Source organism: Labrus mixtus, chromosome 9 (genome assembly GCF_963584025.1).
Source record: "Labrus mixtus chromosome 9, fLabMix1.1, whole genome shotgun sequence".
Classification (NCBI taxonomy): Eukaryota; Metazoa; Chordata; class Actinopteri; order Labriformes; family Labridae; genus Labrus; species Labrus mixtus.
This window is the reverse complement of record NC_083620.1, coordinates 23,343,145-23,365,403: the sequence shown is the minus strand read 5'-3', so window position 1 is coordinate 23,365,403 and position 22,259 is coordinate 23,343,145. Positions and strand designations below refer to the sequence as shown.

The 22,259-nt window shown below is 38.3% G+C and overlaps 3 protein-coding genes across 4 annotated transcripts; 1 reads left to right on the top strand and 2 right to left on the bottom strand.

Moving 5' to 3' along the window:
• Positions 1-3,456: 3,456 nt before the first annotated feature.
• LOC132980700 (transcription regulator protein BACH1-like) lies at positions 3,457-9,197 on the bottom strand. Its single transcript, XM_061046978.1, has 4 exons — positions 8,777-9,197; positions 6,914-8,080; positions 6,617-6,823; positions 3,457-6,140 (listed from the first exon to the last, which is right to left on the bottom strand). Exons 1-4 carry the CDS (start codon positions 9,014-9,016, stop codon positions 5,733-5,735), a joined length of 2,022 nt encoding a protein of 673 aa, XP_060902961.1. The 5' UTR covers positions 9,017-9,197; the 3' UTR covers positions 3,457-5,732.
• A 3,125-nt stretch (positions 9,198-12,322) lies between these two features.
• On the bottom strand, positions 12,323-18,537 carry usp16 (ubiquitin specific peptidase 16). 2 transcript variants are annotated; one of them, XM_061046970.1, is made up of 19 exons: positions 18,317-18,537; positions 18,086-18,154; positions 17,804-18,000; positions 17,603-17,706; positions 17,396-17,508; positions 17,058-17,281; positions 16,879-16,974; positions 16,632-16,762; positions 16,439-16,526; positions 15,486-15,567; positions 15,289-15,380; positions 15,152-15,205; positions 14,888-15,055; positions 14,069-14,762; positions 13,844-13,938; positions 13,212-13,298; positions 12,946-13,093; positions 12,770-12,828; positions 12,323-12,683 (listed from the first exon to the last, which is right to left on the bottom strand). In XM_061046970.1, exons 2-19 carry the CDS (start codon positions 18,147-18,149, stop codon positions 12,426-12,428), a joined length of 2,754 nt encoding a protein of 917 aa, XP_060902953.1. In that variant the 5' UTR covers positions 18,150-18,154; positions 18,317-18,537; the 3' UTR covers positions 12,323-12,425. The 2 variants fall into 2 exon arrangements, with proteins under 2 accessions (XP_060902953.1, XP_060902954.1); XM_061046971.1 differs by having other exon boundaries at positions 12,540-12,828.
• A 68-nt stretch (positions 18,538-18,605) lies between these two features.
• rwdd2b (RWD domain containing 2B) lies at positions 18,606-21,149 on the top strand. Its single transcript, XM_061046969.1, has 4 exons — positions 18,606-19,108; positions 19,213-19,280; positions 20,076-20,444; positions 20,546-21,149. Exons 1-4 carry the CDS (start codon positions 18,896-18,898, stop codon positions 20,796-20,798), a joined length of 903 nt encoding a protein of 300 aa, XP_060902952.1. The 5' UTR covers positions 18,606-18,895; the 3' UTR covers positions 20,799-21,149.
• Positions 21,150-22,259: the final 1,110 nt, after the last annotated feature.

Below are 22,259 nucleotides of genomic sequence, written 5' to 3'. Positions count from 1 at the left end.
TGCTCATAAGACAAGTTCAAAATCAAACAATCAATTGGAGTAATACTGAGAAGTGAATGATGTTTTCAAATCCATCAATTGTTTGCTTTTGATCAGACAACTTTTCAGTGTTGTCTTTTCGTCTTTAAATTCCACTTTGCTTCTACATGCTCGATACGTACACTTCTTTACAGTTGACTTCTTGTGGTTCTTTGGAGAACAGTAAGGAGGATCTGTCTTCACCGAGTAAAATCAAAGCAAAGGGAAGCGCAGAGTTTGTTCCTTTGCAAAACATCCCTTACGAAAACAGGTAGTTTACTTTGAATTCAATTTGATTTGTTCCATCTAGATTTATTAATAAAGATGATTATCAACTCCTTGATGACACTGATATTCACTGTTAAGTTGGTACTACTACTATGAATCAGCAACAGAGGATTTTTTTTTGTTAATTCTGAACATTAGATATTTTTATTGTCCAGCTGTCATTTATAATGCAGACAACAATTTTTCTCTGTCAACATCGGCTTGGATCAAATGCATAAATAACCTTCAGCATGGGACTGTTTTGGCGGATGATGGCTTGCTTCAAACTTTTGGTATTTTTTCTGCACAACTAAGCAAAAAAAAAAAAGTATTGCCCCAATTCTGAATCTGACTCTCACAACATCCAAGTTAATTAAAAACCAATGTTCTTGGCAGAACTGCATGCATTATTTTTATTTTCCAGTTGGCTTTTGACGCTGATCATTTTTGACGTTTTACCCATGATTGGCTAAGGAGTGCTTCTTGAATGCTGTGACTCTTTTTCACAGCTCTTGTCATGATAGGCTTCCTGTGATTTCCAAGTCACAAATTGAACACAGTGAAGACTGTTAAAACAAAAAGAAAAGTGTGAATTTAATCTGTCACTGTGCAACCATCTGTTTGTTAATCTGAGGGTTGCAGTGCATGATGCTAGCTAGCTGGCTTCGACATGTACCCGGGTCTCTCTCATTTCACTGAGAGATTACAGTATTATGTTCCTCATTTATATAATCCTGTCAATAGGATACAGCCCCTTTCTCCGCACTTCCCCCAAAAAGAACTTCAGAGTGACTGCAACATGTAATCAGTTAGGATACAGTAGCTCAGCAGCTTATAAATGTCATGTCATGTTGCAAAGGTCATGGACCGTATGCTTGTATCATTATACGAGTATTGTGTCTTTCTCTAGGATTTTAACCCCTGCAACAACAAAAAATGCAACAATAAATGGACGTCTGCTGCTCTCAGGAGTCCATGACAGAGATGCAAAATGTGCATTCTTGCAATATAAACGCTATCTTTGAGGAAACTGACAATACATCCCATACATTTGGTGTTTACTGAGAGGGAAGCTAAACTTATATTGTGATTTAGGATATAATGTTTGATGTTCAAAATCATGGGACACACATATGTCTAAAAATACAATGTAACATTTGTATTTGTGGCATTGAAAGAATCTATTAGTGTAAAAAAAAAGAAGAAGCCGGACAGCCACATTGAATAGTGTTTGTCAAATGTATTGGCATATTCTCGTCTTTAGCCAAATTGGCAAGCCAGCTTATTTCCAGATGTTTTAATTTAAAAACAATGTCCTTGTTTTTCCCCTTGCCTCCTGTTTTTTAATCCTTTTTACCTAAATACTGTGGAGTATGTCTGTCAATGGATAATGAGAGGATATGTGAATAGTGGGTAAAAGGGACATATGTAAACCCATGCATGTCAAAACTAAAAGAATATAATAGCATTTTTTTAAGGGCACTTTTATTTGCAACATGGTGTAAACAGAAAACGTTTCAGAGAGAGGGAAATGGCAGAAATCAGAGTGACAGATCATCCAGTGTTTTTTCTAAAAAGAAGGAAATATAGGCTCTGACACAGAAGATATATGAAGACAGATACAGAGTTCAAGAGGGCTTTGCATTAATCTCACGTTGTAATGACAGTTTAAGGTTTTGGTATTCTGATGAATTCCAGGATTGGGCTTAAACTGCTTTCATTTTGTTTGCCGGTCTTTAATCTTCTAACCCTGCGTTCTTAATCAGAACTCAGAGCAGGTTTTTAATCTCGCATGAATGAGGCCGCGGATTATGGGCCCCTGACCTTGCCATGCTGCACAGCTGCTTCCTCCTCAAATCAAGTTTCCTTCCCTGTGTAGCTTGCAAGAGGATAATCTTACTTTACATGCTACAATGTGCCAAAATCCAAACTTTGCATAAAAAAAAAAAAAACACAAAACTTGGGAAATAATACTAATTTAAGTCCAATTCAGAGATCTGTACACATTCACTGGCCATTTATTTATCATTTAAAATTACATGCTGCATGGGCGCCAGTGCCCTAGTGGTAAGATCGAGCGCCCCCTGTACAAAGGAAACAGATCTTAAAAGCGGACAGCCCTAGTTCAGATCCAATCTGTGGCTCCTTTGCGGCATGTCAATCCCCACTCTCTCTCTCTTTATGATTTATGACTCACTGTCCTGCCTCTCTAATGAATGCATAAAAACCCCAGATAAACTGCAGGTTTGAGACTAACTTACTCTTCATTTCATAGGAGAAATGTGATATGTCTGGGTCTTGTTCAGTAATGAGCAGCCTCTCCTTTGTGCCTAATCTGCAGCATAACAAATCAATCTGTAAATTACAAACAACTCTTTTCCTTGAGCTTTATGCTTTAAAAAAAAAAGCAGTCTCTCAGGCTACAAAGATAGTTTGGTTTAAATAACATTCCCATTAAGTTAAGAAATGTAAAGCTTTTTTTAATATTTTTTTATTTTATTGCAGGGCCTCTGGGTGCCCACAAATCAATCATCAGCTCCATCTGAGTCTGCCTTTAATTTCAACACTTATCAAATCCAATCTGACGCTTTTCTGATGATCTCTGTTGTAGATTCCATAAATCCAGAGACAACTGTTCAATTCCATTTATTGGATACTAGCAGTAGATAATCCAACATAAACTTGACTGAGGGGGAAATGAGTTTTGTCTTGATCAATATTCATAGAAGGCAGCCTCATGACTGTCACACCTCCAAGTTATCGTGTTTATACTGACTTATTGAAACTGACCCAACTTCTTGTTTCTCTTTAAGAGCTCTAGTCCAACTTGTTCTCAATATGAGATTAGTTTTATAGATTATGACACCTTGAATGTCTGACATCGTACTTTTTCATGTTTATTTTGTGAAAGTTTACAAACCTTATGTTTTTACTTCAATCTTAAGTTTGATTTTAAAAAGTCTCTACAAAAAAATTCAATCTATTAAAGACAATGTGCAGAAAGGAAACAGTTTCTCTGTTAACAGTGCTACAGTCAGTCAATTAAAATCCAGAAAAGCTTGGGAGGTGAATAGACTTACACTTCCACCTACTGGCCAAGTCATGGAACTACGAATCAAAAGAGGAGGAAAGATCCCTTACTGTTTCTAGCTGTAATAAAACACTGAATCGTAACAAAACATTGTTTATTTAAATCTGTTACATATGGCAGCATTTAACAAAAATTTCTTAACATAAAGATGGACCAAATCTTAAGAGAATGCCCTCCATAAAGGCTCTGGGTTAATGTGCAACAGTGCTCGAGACAACAACATACAAAGATGGCCTGTATCAGACTATACAACTGCATAAGGCACGTCTTGCATCAAATGATGTTCCCCGTGTAATACTTTCAGAGACTCTACAGCCATTTTCAAGATATCAGTTGTTAACAGTTATTAATTATCTAAACTATGTACTGGCATAATAATAATGCTGAGAGACTTATTGTTAGCGGTAACTATTTCTCGCAATGCTGGGTAAAAAGCACTGTAAGTGCGGTGCCTGAAAGAAAACAACAAAGTGACAGTATGTGACAAGATTAAAATGTTTTAAAATATCCAAAAATGAAAGAAAAAATGTTTTTTTTCCCAACTGTGAGAGTAAATGTGCAAAGGGAGCATTAGTTGGGGTGTGTGTGCAGTAAGAATGATTTGAGCCATTGATACAGTCAGGTTATGAGTTTCCCTGAGAAAAACAAACTTGTGTTTTAAGAAACATGCTTCTTGTTTTTAAAAATGGAAACAGTTAGAAAATACTTCAATTTGTTCTGCACTTTCTACATTAATATTAGATTCTTTGTTAACCGTGAAATGCATATTAGAAATACAGAAACAAACAGTAACTTTTAAGAAATCTGTATTTGTGTTAAAAAAAAAAGAAAAAGAAATAAAATAAAAAAGGACATCCCATGAAATCTCCTCTTCTGTTAGAGATGTTTATAGATGCATTGTATGTGATTAAAACAATAACAGCAGACATCTGTTATCATTTATTTCATCTAATGAGGAATATGTTTTTGCAGCCATTGCTGTCATGGCTGGTGTTGCCGTCATTGGCTTAACAATACTGATTAAATGTTTTCAGCAACTGTTGACCTTTTCCTGGTATCACATGAGGATGAATGTTTGTCCCACTCTTCTATGCAGAATTATTTCAGCTGAGAAGTTCGAGAGCTTTCTTGTAGAACATCCTGTTTTAAACACTCTCATCCTCTCACAAAGGATTAAGATCTTCACGTACAGTAGCATCCTTTTAAAACGTGTGTGAATGTGGTGTGAATGGGTGAATGTGGCAAGCACTTTTAGTGGTCTAAATCCAAGAAAAGCACTGCTCAGTAAAAGTCCATTTTGGACCAGTTTGACTATTGATTTTGAGTTGCTTCTCGTTTGTTTTGGTCAGACCTTTGAGCCCACCTCCTCCACCTCCTCCACTGATCCACTGATCCACTGAATAGTTTGATTGTTTAAAGATGGAAACAGAGTGGAGCAAGTTGACCATGATGTTTGATATCAGGCAAATTGCTTGGTAGTTTTAAATGAATGTTTTGGGTCATTGTAATGTTTCATAGGCAACAACCGCACTCTTTGATACATTGTAGAATTTAAAGTAGATTCCACGACGAACAAGAAGGCCAGAGCGCTGAAAAACATTTGCGGCTCCATGCTTCACAGATGGCATGAGGTTCTTGTGCTCAACTTGATGTCTTTAGATTGACAAATCATGTTTTTGATTATTGTGGCATAATACTTTAATTTTGGTAATATCTGTCCAAAGCACATTGTTCAGCCAGAAACGGCTTTCCCCATGAAACATCATGCATGAACTTTATGCTACCTCTATGTCTGGTGATGATATTTCAGGATTAGTGGAGACTTCTTTAAGCATCTCACACTCTGCTCCAAGGCTGATTTACTAGAAAGGCTTGAATGTCTAATCACTATTTTAAGATGAATTCTCAAAACCCCTTCCCCAGATTCTACTGATGAGCCCTTTAATCTCAGTGTGGCGATACCACTCACTTTAACAATCAAGGGCAGCTGTCTGAAGATTAACAGAAAGGCTCTCCCAAGACTGTGGTGTTCTGAAATGATGTTCCAATTATTTGGTGTGTTGAACATGAATCTAAAATAGGGTATTGAACGCATGGATAAATGTGGATTTGTCCAAACTTTTTCCTCATAATGATAGATTTTTCTGTTTCGTTGTGTCACCAAGATATCTCAATATTAATTTATTAAAATAGATATGATGAAAAGACAAAGGTTTTCATGAGATGTCCTATCTTTTTGACATTACTGTAAATTAAAAGTGTATCCATCCCAAAAGGGATTACAGTATATACTAAATGTCCACCCTCTGCTCCAAGGTCTTGCATGATAAGAAATATAACTGGAATTTGAGTCCAATTATAAGATGTTATTCATGTCCAGACAGGCATTTAGCAGGGGTGCAGGATCAGGGGAACTCTGTGGAAGACCAGCCTCCTCTGTCTGTGTGCCAGCCTCTGATGCAGCACTTTGACCGGAGCCGGCAGGCGGCTTGCTTAGGTCACACTCTGAAGAACAACTTACCATTTCAATAGTGATCTGGGCACCGTCGTCTTTACCCACAAGGCAAGGGGAGGAGATAGGTAAGTCTGGCAAGGAGATGGGTAAGTCTGGTGAGGAGAGCTTAGCAAGAATCTGCAAGTGCTCATGATCAGAGCCAGACTCGATGCTGACACTCTTACACAACCCACACAGACTCTGCCGCGTCTCCTCCAGGTTTTGTTCCAGCTCAGTGCGCTCCTGCAGCAGGCGCTCTTTCTCGCTTTTCTGCAGAAGTAATGAAAGAAAAGCTCGTTCACTTACTTGTAACTTCATTAATGCATGTTTTGTTTTAGACCACAAATTAAAACTGAAAACAACGTTTAAGACTCACTCAGTGGAGCTGAAATATTTACAACAGAGCAATTACTTTGACATTGTTTAGTTGCAGGTTTTGATCTGATCTTCTCAAAAAGTCACACCAAAATTAAAGGATGACGCAGCAATATTTTATGCATTGGGAAGTGTTAATGTTTGACTTACTTTCTGTTGGATTCAAGTGCTCCAGTTACCTAGTATGACCATTACTGCAAAAATGGACCTTTGATTTGTCGTGTCAGATAACGAGGTGTAAGGAGGCTTGATCACTGTACAACTAAATTGTTTACAAGGGCAACAGTATATCTATCCACTTTGCTGCAGTTCATACTGATCACCACTAGAGGTCAAACACACTGAGCACACTGGACATTGCTGTGACTTACTAATTTTTTGATTTCACATTCTAGCTGGCATATGCTGTCTATTTTCCTCTTTCGGCAGCGCTGTGCTGCCACACGGTTTTTGCTTCTTCTGCGGACATCGTGAACAAAGTCCAGCTGATCTGGGGTCAGGTTGTGGTGTCTCAGAAGCTGCTGGAAGGCACTCCGGCTCAGGGCTGAGATCTGCTCCACGGGGAATGGGAGCTGAATCTGTTGAATACAAGGTTTGGAGTTAGATTTTAGTTGATAATAATAACTTTAACAACTTATAGTGAGAGATAGGCTGTTGATGACAATGACCTCTGCTGCTCTTTTGTTGTTTGCCTCAGTATCTCCATCTGTGTCTAGGTCTGACTCATCCCCAGAGTTGAGCGAGGAGGACATGTAGGGGCTCTTCTCTGACTGGGACAGGTTGTCAGTGCGTTGACCTGGGTCCTCATCTGTAGCGAGGTCCCTTAGAAAGGGACAGTCTCCTACACTGGAGCTCAGGTCCAGCTGCTTAAGCCAATGAAAGTCTGAAGCTTTTGCTAGATTGTTTTGGTCAATGGGATCCAGGGGAAGTGGTTGAGCCTGAGATGGGCATAGATCAGACCAAAATCCTTTTGCCAGATGTTCAGCTACCTCCCTTTCCACGCTGCTCCTCTCCCCAGTCCCCTCCTCCTGGCTTAGAGCAGTTAGCGTAGCATCTGAGAGATCACCTGCCATGCTCTGTTCAAGGCCAACATCAGTCTGCTTTAATAACTCACTGCAATCTTCCACCCCTGATGTGTTGAGGGGGCAGGAACCAGGAGCACAGTTGGTTTCAGCAACCAGCGTCTCAACAGCCTGTTTAACATCGCTACTTGCTGGCTCACTGAGCTCTGGTGGATTCACATCCCCTGGGGCCGACAGCTCACAGGGTAAGCCACAGTTGGCCAAACTTAATTCACTTTCATTACACACATCTCCTATCTCTAAAATGTCTCTTTCGCAATACTGAGGGGGGTGATCTGCTTTTTCAGATTCTGGGCACGGCAAAGACAACATGGGGCACACAACATTTGTTGTTAACTCTAGAGATAGCGGGGGCATTTGCGGCCCACAGTTCTCCAAACAGAAGTGTTCTTCCCTGCTGTTCGTCTGACCCTCTGCGGTCTGAGGACACTGTGATGGAAAGTTTTCTTGTTCATCACCTCCTGAAGGCACTGAGCTGTGAGACTCTATTGAGTTTGGTTGGCTGCTCTTTACACTGGAGCCAAAGCTGGCACTTGGATCCCGACTTCGACAACAGGCTCTGCGCCTGACCTCCTGAGAGGTTCTTTTGCCTTCAGAAAACTTAGGGATGAGGAAATCAAAGCAAGCTGACTCCAAGTTATGAAATCCTAAAAACTCAGCACTGCTGTGAATGGCATGAATGTTTTCTTTGGTGAAGGGCAGCTTTGATGTGTATGCAAATTGAAGCAAAGGCTCAAACCCTTCGACAGTCACCTGTGAGACAAGGAGATACAGCAGATTTATGAGGCACAATATCAATTTAGATCACAAAATATGGCCATACCGGAAAGGTGATCGGCTAATTAAAGAATATTTTATGAAAATGCTGTTTACCCATAGTATCTCACATTAGTGACCATACTAAAATATAGGCTCAGTGGGCACTGAGACATTTATTCAAAATTAACAAAACATGAAATATAATAAAAAATGCTATTTATGTAATGTATGACTAACAGATACACTGCTGCCACAGACATTATTGTGTTAATATGTGCAGAGGCATGAGGTACATTGCAAGGGTTGCAAACTGGAACAACAGTCATGTTACACAATGTCATTTCCTGCAGACAGAAAACATGAACATTGGAGGGTCTGCTTTTCTCATATCAAACAGTGAAGAAAGCTTACAGCCACTGTAGAAAGTAGAATATAGTCTTGTTTAAAGCTTTTAAGGTGATTAGTCTGTATGTATCAATTGTGTAGCTTGAAGTGTATTGTGACATTTTGTGGATCACAAATGTTATGAATATTGTGTTGATCACTTCTTGCAGAACTACCTTATGTTCTGCCTTAAAATATTAAATCACTCAAAAACTTGAACGTGGCACATAAAAGTGACAAATACGCTAAAATTGTGACACACAATATGTTCATGCAATCCATTTGGATGAACTGAATCAAACCCACCTCGTCAGGCAAGGTGATGATGGGATTATGTCTGGTGACATGGGTAACCCTGCTGTGAAAGTATTCACTGCAGGAAGCCAAGACAGAGCAGTGGGCCCGAAAACTCCTGTTTTCCACAACCACAGTCACATCACACAGAACATCCTGCTGCCTCTGCTCATCCAGACACTGGAGAACATGGGCGCTATGCACTGCAGACTGAAAGGTGAATACCGAAATACGAGGAGGTTGGAGCGACATGGTTCTTACAAGTTCAGCCTGTGTGACAGAGGGAGCATGGAGGAATCAAACAAAGCACCAAAAGCACAAGACACTGTTATGATTTCTATAGACCACAATGTGGATTCTAGCTGCCTTGATACCCAGTGCTTGATATAAAATTTACAGAAAATTAATAAATCATTAGCCTCAGCTATACTCAACTGGTGTACTCTGTATTTTCTTAATTTCTCAACAACAGTACATTAATAATGTTCAACTATTCTGCCAAATTCCATAACATCATCTCGGACTTGATGGCACTTTTAAATGATCTGACATTTTTAACCCAAAATAAGTAATTGCGATAATAATACATAAAACAATAAGGAAGTTGTGGTTTGTTGCAGTTTATTTTTTAATTTGTCTCTAGCAGAGGGCAAAATGTATAAAAATGTAAACCGGTAAATGAATAGCTATCAAATGTATCTGAAATGGTTCTTCTTGGCATAAGTGGAAAAAACAACCTTAAAAAGGATCCTTTGGGGATTTGAAACCACTGCGTGTGCTACAATGTGCTACGCTGATACAAATCCGCTGTCACAAGGACAGATACAGGAAATCTTTCTTACCGAAGGCCATAACTCTGTACAACAGCTCACCTCTTGCGAGCAGAGAACTGTCATCATGATAATATCTGTCTCTCCATACTGTCATCTGTTCTGCACATGTTTAAATTTACAAATTATCCCTGCATTCATGTTCACTTCATTTGTCTGTCTACTCGCCGTTATATTGTATAGTTTCTGCTTATAATATGTCTACACTCATGCACTTTAACTTATGTCAATACTGTCCATTTACCACTCTGTTTTTGCACATTTACATTTAATCTTTCATATTTAATTTAACCATTTACAACTCTGTATTTGCACATTTACATTTAATCTTTCATATTTAATTTACAACCATTTACAACTCTGTTTTTGCACATTTACATTTAATCTTTCATATTTAATTTACAACCATTTACAACTCTGTTTTTGCACATTTATATTTAATCTTTCATATTTAATTTACAACCATTTACAACTCTGTTTTTGCACATTTACATTTAATCTTTCATATTTAATTTACAACCATTTACAACTCTGTTTTTGCACATTTACATTTAATCTTTCATATTTAATTTACAACCATTTACAACTCTGTTTTTGCACATTTATATTTAATCTTTACAACCATTTACAACTCTGTTTTTGCACATTTACATTTAATCTTTCATATTTAATTTACAACCATTTACATTTAATCTTTCATATTTAATTTACAAGCATTTACCACTCTGTTTTTGCACATTTACATTTAATCTTCCATATTTAATTTACAAGCATTTACAACTCTGTATTTGCACATTTACATTTAATCTTTCATATTTAATTCACAACCAATTACGACTCTGTTTTTGCACATTTACATTTAATCTTTCATATTTAATTTACAACCATTTACAACTCTGTTTTTGCACATTTATATTTAATCTTTACAACCATTTACAACTCTGTTTTTGCACATTTACATTTAATCTTTCATATTTAATTTACAACCATTTACAACTCTGTTTTTGCACATTTATATTTAATCTTTACAACCATTTACAACTCTGTTTTTGCACATTTACATTTAATCTTTCATATTTAATTTACAACCATTTACATTTAATCTTTCATATTTAATTTACAACCATTTCCGACTCTGTTCTTGCACATTTACATTTAATCTTTCATATTTAATTTACAACCATTTACATTTAATCTTTCATATTTAATTTACAACCATTTACGACTCTGTTCTTGCACATTTACATTTAATCTTTCATATTTAATTTACGACTCTGTTTTTACACATTTACATTCAATCTGTCATATTTAATTTACAACCAATTACGACTCTGTTTTTGCACATTTACATTCAATCTTCCATATTTAATTTACAAGCATTTACGACTCTGTTTTTGCACATTTACATTTGATCTTTACAACCATTTATGACTCTGTTCTTGCACATTTACATTTAATGTTTCATATTTAATTTACAACCATTTACATTTAATCTTTCATATTTAATTTACAACCATTTACGACTCTGTTCTTGCACATTTACATTTAATCTTTCATATTTAATTTACGACTCTGTTTTTACACATTTACATTCAATCTGTCATATTTAATTTACAACCAATTACGACTCTGTTTTTGCACATTTACATTCAATCTTCCATATTTAATTTACAAGCATTTACGACTCTGTTTTTGCACATTTACATTTGATCTTTACAACCATTTACGACTCTGTTCTTGCACATTTACAGTTAATCTTCCATATTTAAATCTAGTAATGTTTAGTTAAATCGTGGTTGTATATATTCACATTCTTAGTTTTGATATATTTTAGTACTTATTTACTTTGTATTTAATATTATATTGTGTTTAGATTTGCTAATATTGTGTTTTTTACTCATATTGTGTGTTTGTATAACCTGCTGCTGTAACACCACAAATTCCCAGTTTGGGATCAATAAAGTAATTCTATTATATTCTATTGTATTGTATGAGCATGAGCCCTTACACAAGACACTGTGACTGTACTGTACCTCGTCATTACATTGGATAATATAAGTTATCGGACCTGATGGTGTATCTAAATACAATACTGAGTTACTAACATAAACAATGCATTAGCAGCTGTCATACAAACTGAGAAGATAAACACTCATGATGATCTGTGATTTAAGATCACTGCAGCCAGTAGATTTATTTGAACTCTTTAACCTGGGCAGCAAGTTTAAAATGCTGAGTCATGATAATCCAAGTTACCCAGACTGAGCATGGCGGACAGGCGTAACGCAATCATCCACATTAAGGGAAAACAGGATATTCTAATCAGAAGATTTCATTTCGATATGCATGTAATGATAGTAGTCCTCATCCCAAAACAAAAAGGTTTAAGCTAGGTCACACCGTTAGCTTTACCAAACTCTTCAACACTTCTCCTCCTGTTGTAAAGCTCAAATACTTTCTTTAATAGTAACTGTAGGTCTACGTAGTCGTTTAGAAAGGGCAAACGTTCACTGACCTGTCATGTTAACTTAATAACACTGTTATTGGTAATTCTGGGAAGAGACGGTTCTTGCCATCCGGAGCCAGACTTTGCTCTCGTCATGTGACAACCAGAACCAGAAGCTAATGCAACACACTGCGCATGCTCAGTGCAGCCAGAAAAGCAAACACAAGAGAAACTTCTTTTTTTTTTTTTTTTTTTTAAGCATTTCATTGTTTAAAAATATGTTGTATAAATACTTTTTACAAATTAATATCCTTCCAACTTTCATTCATCTCCTGAATTTTTTTTTTTTTTGCAGCACAAATCCATTATTACAATTTGCCAAATGTCAGTTTTTACTTAAGCACATATGTTGCCATATTTTCTGGAAGTAGCATACATCAATTCTGTTTGATACTTGAAACACTGTGTTACACCACTGTGATAAAACAAAAGTCAGCACTTTCATTTGTCCCTTCTGTATAATCAATACAATTCGATCACATTCCTGTTGGAGGCTGTGACGAATCAGGCCAAGGTTGGTCAACTGTTTGTCGTGCTGCACGGCTGAAGCAGCAGCAGCAGCAGGTTGGTCTGTTTGCATTTCCTGAGAAGTAAGGCACAGGTGGATTAGACGATTCTTTCATAGAAGAGGAGGTAGGCTTGGCAACTCTGCACTTTACTCTCGCTCACAGGCTGAACACTTGTGTCGCTGATATGGAACCAAGATCCTCTGGGTGGCTCTGCATCTCCTGAAAGGAAGATGTTATAGTGGAGATAGTCAAAGCTGCATTATTACTGTATTGATAGATACAAAAATGTTTCAGCAAATCATTATTCTGTTGATAGTGATGAACAAGAACACCTACCTTGTGCTGTTAGACCATTTGAAGGGGTTTTAGGACACTCAGGTCGTACTTTCACATACGCAGTGTAATGACCTGACCTCATCGTTCCACTATGCTCTACAATACCGTACAAGCTGTACAAGATCTGAGCATCTCCCTCTGTCACATTCTGTTTGGAAATTTTTTTTTTAATTTATTACTCAAATTACAACACAACTTTGATAGATTTACAAATAGTTCTCAAGCAATAATGACACTTATGAAAAGCTAGTAATCTAAATATTTACCTTGCTTTTGACCCCACAAAAGGGAGCTAGATCCAGGATGAAAGGGAATTCGACATGTCTGTTCACCTTACAAATACTGTATCCATTCTAAAAGGGAAAGAAACAATACAATCTCTTTAAAATTCCATAAAACAAGACATGATCAAAACCAAACAACAATATATGCCGCTCATTAAGTTGGGTCACAACTATGTTTAAAACGGCAGCTTCCTTCTCTGACAGCCAATGGGATAATAATAATAATAATATAATAATAATAATAATAATATAATATAATAATAATATAATAATGAAGTTTATTTATAAAGCACTTATCAAAACCAACGTCACAAAGTGCTTTACAGAAAAAAGAAAAAAATCCCAACAAATACACAACAATAAAATCCTATTAAAAGCATGAAAAATAAAACAACAGTGCAGCAATCATTCAATGAACAGAGAAAAGAGGAAACAACCGAGGCAAAGATTGGCTAAAGTTAACAGTGAAACTAATAAAAACATCCTGGATGAAACAAGGATTATAAGAAGGCCTTACGATAAAAAATGTGTTTTTAAAAGTGATTTCAAAGAAGATACTGATGTAGCTAGTCTGAGATCCTCATCGAAGGTATAAAGATGCTGTTGAAGCTCACCTGTTGAAATCTCTTCAGGTGAAGGGTAAGCACTGGTGGGGGAGAGGAGATCAGCATCTGCTTCAAGGCATCAGTGTAGATATTTTTCTTGGATCCTACACTCGGTACAAAGACAATAAAATATATTCATCCCAAAAGAGAAAAAGTGAGCTGCTCGAAAATATCCAAATATTACATTCATGATAAACCATAAACAATTTAGTTTGCAGATGCAGGTACACGCACCTCCACTTTTGTCTTTATTCGGCTGCCGTTTAGTGCAGGTAACACAGAGCAGGCTGTTGTTCTGTGTGAGAGTTTCCACTTCTGTGAACTGAAAGAGGCAGGACTGAACTGAACACTCCTGTTTCTCAGGGCTCATCCTGGTAGCCAGTGTGTGGAAGGCCAGCTCTGGGTCCTGACTTACAACGGTGTATTCTTTAGCCTCCAGCGGCTCATCCTCACTCTCCCTGCCTTTTTCCACGGAAGCCGGGCCTTCAAGGAAGGCGTCGTCCAGGCTTACTTTCTCCATTTCACTCACCAGCTGTGTGTCCTCTTCTGCTTCTTGGTCAGAGTCAGACGTTTTTTCGTCGTCTACGATGCTGTCATTTGTGCGCTGATCTTCTGATAGGACATTAAAACGATTGCTGACCGGCGACATAGTTGAGTCGCAGTCAATCACAGAATCATCCTCCCCTTCTTTTTCCATCTCATCCTCCCCTTCTTTTTCCTTCTCATCCTCGACCGTGTTAAGGTTGTTAGCATCGTCTTCTGACACATTGGTTTGCGCATGATTTTCGTCTTCATGCATTTCACTTTCAGCACTTTCCCCGTCCTTTGCTTCGGTACTAGGATCTGTCTGTTCGCTGTCTGAGTTGCCCGTAGATGTGAGACTTTCCAAAGTTGCTCGCCCGTCAAACTTCTGCTGCCTCTTTTGTTGCTTTAGGGAAAACACAGAAAGAATACTTTTTTGTTAAAGTAATGACAATAACATAACAATCATCCATGAAGAACATACGTTAAGGGCAAAAGAAAAGCATCTTCTGAATGAAGTCAGTGATGAACCTTGGCTTGCTTCTTTGCCTGCTTCTTTGCTTTCTTCTGCTGGTACTTGCTGCCTGACCCAGGTAAAACACCATCACTTCCATTGGTCAAAGCAGGGCTGGCTCTGCCTTCCTGGCTTGAGTCACTGGATTTCTGAGGACCTTTTTTCTGAGTCTTCTTCCTGTATGCCTGCATGTGGTCACAAGTGGGCACAAGTAAAAGACAGAAAACAAAAACAAAATGCCTAAAAATGGTCAAAACCCCTTTGAAGAAAGTAAAAGTTACCTCGTCTGAGACAGGAAGGGAGAGATCCAGAAACATCTCCGTGACTACCGACACCTTGAAGTAAATGAAGTCGTAACCATTTAGGTTGAAATCAACATGTCATTGGATTATCTTGCATTTGTTTCCACAATACATACCGTTTTACACTGCTGGCACATTACAGTACTAGTAGTTTCCCCACCGAACACATGGTCCACAAAGTTTTTTGGACATCCATTTTTCTCATACTCTGAAACGAGAACACGAGAAGTGTGACAAAAACACAGTTTAAAAAAAAAAAAGAGAAAAGCAACAGAGTTGGACACCGATCGCAAGATATTAAAATGAACTTTACCTTTAACCAGTGTCTTTAGCTGCTCTGAATCTTTGCTTTTTGTAGATTCCTTTAACACCTCCATGATCCCTGAGCTTACTCTCTAGAAGAGAAACACGACATTTAGATTGTAGGAAGACATGGTGCAGTTATAAGAAAGACAACAACTTTATAGAATCTTTATAAATTCAGCCTCTCTGTTATTAAACCCCTGCTCTTTGAAAATGATCCGACCTATGGGTTAGCTTTCTGCGAAATCAAAATCTGTCAGACCATAACATTTGAGGGAAAAGATTTTTTACCTGTCCTTGATTTGTGACTTCAGTTATATTTTGAATGAGTTGATGTCAGAGCTTAAACAGCTGAAGTGCCCCTTTTAAAAGGTCCCATATTATGCCTTTTCTGGTTTTATATGCTCTTCAGTGTGTTTTCCAAGTGTCCTGTGCATGTTTAGGCACATCTATGTGCAAAAATTCAAAGTCTGCGGAAACGCTGCTTCTCCTACGTCCTCCTGTTAGCTGTAGCATTAGCCGCATGTAACGCTCGGTTCTAGCCCCCCTCGATAAAAATGTGTCAGTCCGACGTCATTGTCAGTGTGAGATCACTGATCTAAGCCCATTGGCTCGTTGTGACAAGCCCTGCAGCTCATGTTGAAATTTCCGAGACGCGTGCTGAGCAACTGACCAATAACGACAGAGCGGATCGGCAGACCAATCAGAGCAGACTTGGCCCACGTGGGGTCTAACAGTGTGGGCTCAACAGAGCGTAGCTGACAGACTCGGAGCGTAGAGGGAGCAAGGAGGAGCAGTACATGAAAACAGACACTTTTCTCGGACTTTAGCTATTGTGAACGTACAAAAGTAGGAACATAGATTAAATATATGAACCCCAAAAAGGGCATAATATGGGCTCTTTAAGTGAAAATATGTCCCAAATGTGAAATATGGATGGATTAGTGTAAACTGAATGCATACCTTGATTTCCTCAGCTCGCATCCCATCCAGAAGATAGCGCAGCAGCTCCTGGCTATCCTGCTGCTGAAATCCTTTGAATCTGGCAGCCCTGCAGAAAAGACACGAGATGATTACGGCATTTAAAACATTGACGCTGGCTTTTTTTTTTTTTTTTTTGAGAGCATCTCAATCCTCTTACTGTCCTTGCACTCACTTTTTACAAACTTGTGTGAACAACTCCCGTGGTGTTACCGCACCCTTCTTGGATTGCTTGATCTCGTTGAGCAGTTGACACATAGCCAAAGTCAGGGAGCCTGACTGGTCTAACTGCACGGTGAAAGGTTCCTGCAATCGTTATTTGAACAATCTGGTGAGTGGTAAACTGCTTCACAGCGGGGAAAAGGAAAATTTCGAAAACATCTTTACAGTTAGACGCATCAAAAACATTAACGGCAACTAACCAACTCCGAGGAGGCAACGGGCTCAACGTGAAGAGTCATTTTCTCTTCTGTCACTTTGTTGAGCGTCTGTCTTAAGAGGTGTGTTTGAGAGAGATTCTGAAAAAAAACCAAACAATGGCAGCAATGAAAAATAATTCAACTGTTTCTCAAGCCTGGCATCTTATGGAGCACAATCTTACCTGAATAACTGCATTAAAGAAACACGTGTTTCCCAGGTTGCTCAGCCCCTTCACTGAAACAACAGAACTGTCCTCAGATGTGTCAGGCCTTTCTGATTTCCCGACACTCTCTTTCTTGACGCTTTTCTTTTGGCGGTCTTTGTTTTCTTTGCTCTCAGGTTCCTCTACTTTTACAGTCTCTACCTTTTTCTCATCTTCTATCGAGTCGTCTTCCTCTTTCACTCCTACGTAAAAACACAAACACAACAAGGCGGGCATGACGAGGGGAGTCGCGCAAATCTGACGGTTCAAACTGAACCGCCGGACAGGGACGTCTAAACGTTCCCGACGGGACCTACTTTTCTGAGGTCTCTTGACAGGATCTGCGGACGCTAACTTTTTCAGGTTGGTCACCAGCTGAGCCAAGTGTCCGGTTCTGGAGTACTGGACTTCGTCGTCGCATATGTAACACCTGCGAGTTTGGCGACACGTGTAAAAAAAAAACCAACATCTCATCTCAAACAGCATCTGTGATTATGACAAACCCGTGACGACGACACACTCACCACACACTCCAGTTGTCCAAACTGATCACCAGACAATGCGGTTCTGACCGAGGAGTGTCATAGTGTTTGATGGCATGCTTGTTCTCAGAGTGGCGCCCACAACCCTGATTTAAAAAAAAAAAAAGACGCATAGATCATTTAGCAAATAGTCGATTGATATAAAGTCAAAATGTGAACGACGACTCGGTCGGACTAACTCACTCTGTGGCCACATTTCAAGCACATCCAAACAGCTATTGTTTCACCCTCCTCTTCAGGCTCCTTTGGCAAGTCGGTGCAAATGTTTTCTTTGTTTTCTTCATGCTTGCAATCCTGGCAATTTGTCCAATCAGAATTCCCAGAGAGTTTCTTCAAGAGAGCTTGATCTGATCCCTTTTTGATGTGTCTGCAGGATGGACCTTTAAAGAAAAGAGAGAGAGAGAGAGAGAGGTAAAATCACACAAGGCCCTCCACAGGTTATGGTGTGATGATGTCTTTTATTACCTGACAGCTCAATGTCCTCCTCCTCCTCTCTCGAGGTCCTGTCCTTGCCTCTTTTCTTTCCCATTTTCAACCTGACGTAAAGGAAAACGACAGGTGAATTAAAAAAAAACAAACACAGAAGTAATCCGGCTTTTTAGAAATCTGATCATTACGATTTAGAGCCAGCAGAACAAACACACTACACAGAAGTAAACAATAAAATGTAATAAGATTTCACCCCCATTCAACTCACCGTCACCAACGAATCCTACAACATGCAGAGTTTTCAGTTTCGTTTACTTAGTAATGATGACTTTTCTACTTCGCTCATAGTTCATTTTCTTTTACCGGTAAATGTTACCCTTCAGCTAATGTGAGGTAATAAACAAAAATGTATTCAAGTTTTTGATTTTTTTCTCGTCTGATTTGATAGGAAAAAACCCGAGTTGACACATGCATGAACACAGGATCAAAACGCGGTGCCGCCGTTTCTCTTGTTCGACGTGTGTTTCCTGTGTGCAGCGCTCAAAGTAGTCCGAGTTGAAACACCTCTCGATTACACTGCTGCAGTTCGCTTAGCGCTAGAGGCACATGTGGTAGTCTGCTTCTTCTTCTGCTTCTGTTTAAAGCGTGTTTAATTATATTTTATTGATGCAACACCCCTGACAAGACTTAAAGGAGCAACATTTTAGATGCTGCTAAACAGGCAACATGCCATTACTTAACCAAGCTGTAGTGTGTCATTAAAAACGTGGCGTAAAGGCAACTTAAAGCAGCAATATCTTTAAACTTGGATCTGCTCTGGGTCTCTTTTAGTTTGTCGTTCTCGTCATGTCTTCCTTGGAGTGGGCTGAGTGTCAGCTTGCAGAGATAGAGCTGCTGATGAGCATGTTTCCCACCCAGGAGGAGCTGGAGATCACAGACCAGCTGGCACTGGCTGAGCTCAGGGAGTATGTGGAGGGCTCAGACACAGCAGGCAGCCCTCCTCCCTCCAGACCTCAGTTTCTCATCAAACAGAAGCTGGACACTGCAAGCATGGATATGGTAACTGGAAAAAAAAAAAGGACTGTTATAATATGTCATTGTGCTTTCAACATGTCTTTAACACACAACAAAATGAATAAATATGTATTTGTTTCTTCACCTAGAGAGATGTTATACTATCTTGTGCTTATCCATCCGAGTATCCCAGTGTGTTACCAGAGATCACAGTCCGGTAAGCTGCATTCAAGGTTTAAAATAAACACAATTAAAACGCATAATAATCCAAAAAAATGTTAAATTGGCCAAATAACACATCATGTCCATCATGGAAATTTTAGGGAGGTCAGAAGAGACGCAGACCGGCAACAGACTAATCATACAAAGAATGTGAAATTGCAAGAAAGTAAAAGGTTATTTCCTTCTTAGATGGCCTTGTTGGAACATTTTAAAGCTGAATGATTGTACCCATACCACAAAATATGTTATATTATGGAGGTTTTAATCAATAGCGTAATTGCTAATCCTTGTATTATTCTATTATTGTATTTTTTCACCCTTTTTATTTAACGGATGTAAATATGTTTGATTTTTAACTTCTTGATATTTTTAATAATTATATTCCTGCTTCCTGTTTTCTAGAGCTGTTGTAACACAAAGATTTCCCCCATGGGGGAATCAATAAAGTTTATCTTTACCTTTAATCGGATGGCGTGACATGTATCAGACTTTGTTGATGAATAGAGGCAGCTTGTGTTGAAGAGTTTCAGTTTATTCTCCTTTCCACCAAGTGGCCATGTAAACTAGCAGTTTTCCATAAAAATCTATAATAAAAAAAACCCATCTTGATACACAAGCCTTCAAGCCTCTTGAAGATTTGTTATATTTATGGCGTTCTGTGTCATAGTGCAAATTAGCAAATGCAGGATTTTCATTAGATGTTTTGCGCCTTAGGATTTAAAAAATTCTGTTTTAAAGGCCTTGAATCTTCTCTGGATGCTTCTTAAATCATATTTTATTCTTGCCCCAGGTGTTCTGATCTGAGCAGAGCCCAGCAGACACAGCTCCATGGGGATCTCAACTCGTACCTCTTTGAAAACTGCCAGGGGGAAGTATGTGTGCTCTCAGCTGTGGACTGGGTGAAAGACAACCTGCAGCTCTTTATTAACAAGAGTTTATCAGCAGCACCAACTTCTAAAAAGGAGACTGTTTCTTCACACTCGGAGGAAGTGTTCAGTCGACTGTGGATTTACAGTCACCACATCTACAACAAGACCAAGAGAAAGAACATCCTGGAGTGGTCCAAGGAGCTAGGCCTTTCAGGGTTTAGCATGCCTGGAAAGCCTGGCATTGTGTGTGTGGAAGGTCCTCAATCGGCCTGCGAGGAGTTCTGGTCCAGGTAGCTTGAACTTTGTTATTTATAGCAGCTGACATCACAGCCAGAAGTCTGCTGAGGTGCCAGGTTTATTATTTTCCCAACTTTTTTTTCCCATTTCACAGAGTGAAGGTTCTGACATGGAAGAAGATCATGATTCGACATAGAGAGGACATTCCCCTTGATCATCAGGGCGAGGACAGCAGGACTGTTGAAGATATAGACTCCCTGCGCAAATTCACAGGCTTTGAAGAGGCGATGTTTGACCCCCATGGGAACAGAGGTAATCACATGGACCTTGGGCAGCTGTACCAGTTTTTAAATGAGAAAGGCTGTTGTGACATCTTTCAGATATATTTTGGCATTGAAGGGAGGTAGCTGACAGAACAATACACTTGTTCCTTTTCGTTGAAGTCTCTGTTTCTGAAAATAAGATTGAACTTACATTGAAATGTATTCATCACAGTTTTAGAGCATTTTTGTGTTTCACATGAGAGCACATAAATGGAATGTGAGCAGATAAGTGATAAATAAATCCCCTTTTTATGGCTGCAGCTCAGGGACCTAATAAAACAAAAGCTGAAAGAACATGTCCGCAATTAGAAAAACAGAGATCTTACTTCTTTTAGCTAATTGAGTTTTTTTTTTTTTAAAGATGCATTTAAAGATGTTTTTCTCTGGGAGTTTCTCAAGGACTGCAGCTATATTAGTAAATGTAATACATCTCAGATGGCACCACTGTGTATGACTACCAGGCAATTACCAGATTTTTAGGTTTGCTACAACATTAACTGGGCAACATAGTAAACATGTTAGATATCTGTTTATGAAATCTGTTGATTTTCCACTTTTTCATTATAGATAACATATCAACAGAGAGTCCAAAGTTCCACTTTTCTAAGACTGATAGGTTGTTGGATAAGCTGTGTGCAATCAAGGATTATATGTGCCATTTTTGTAAATGTAATCTTATTTTCAGTCCCCCGAAGACTGAGATGGAATTAATAATTAAAAAAAAACATTTGGAAAGGTTTTTGTGGATTTCATTTCATTTGGAGTTCAGTGTAAAGGTTATCGTTTCAAAGATGATCTTATTTGGTTTAGTCTTTTTTGGCCATTAAATCAGTGAAGTTCGCTCTTTACATATTTTAAGGGCTTGTTTTTTTGTACCTTTTAAAGTCCATTGTCAATTCTATAAGACTTGTACATTGGGTCTGATGAAATACACTAATGCTGTAACAGATACCACTAACATTATCTCCTCAGAGGAGTTTGAACTCTGAGTGAACATTTCACAGGTTAGCCTTTGTAAAACATTTACTGATCAAATGAATAAAAATAAGCACATTTTAGTACCTCACAAGGAAACATCATTTTAGAACAGGTGTCATTTTTATTTGTTATGTATTGGATTCAATTTGTTTGTGAACGTGCTTGGTTTACATTGCCCAGTAGATGGCAGCCTTATATAATCAAAGGTGGACGTTACCTGTGATTTACTGGTTCTGACAGGTTTAAACCAATTGTATGCATAACCCTAATCCAAAACATGCTGTATGAACCTTAGAAAGAATAAGCAATGGGTAGTTATGATTTGTTAAGAAAATCAACCGTTACTTGGATCATGAGTACTGTTTAAAAAAAAAAAAAAAAAAAACCTTAAACCAACCATGCAGATTAAAACATTATACATATTTCATGATGTAAGAAGGAAATATAAGGCTATCTTTCTGCCCTTGCACATTACATTACAATAAGACAAAATAACAGAGTTTTTCCAAAAATGCCTAAATTGCATTGTCATATATTATATGGTTTTGTTTTTTACAATAATTTTGC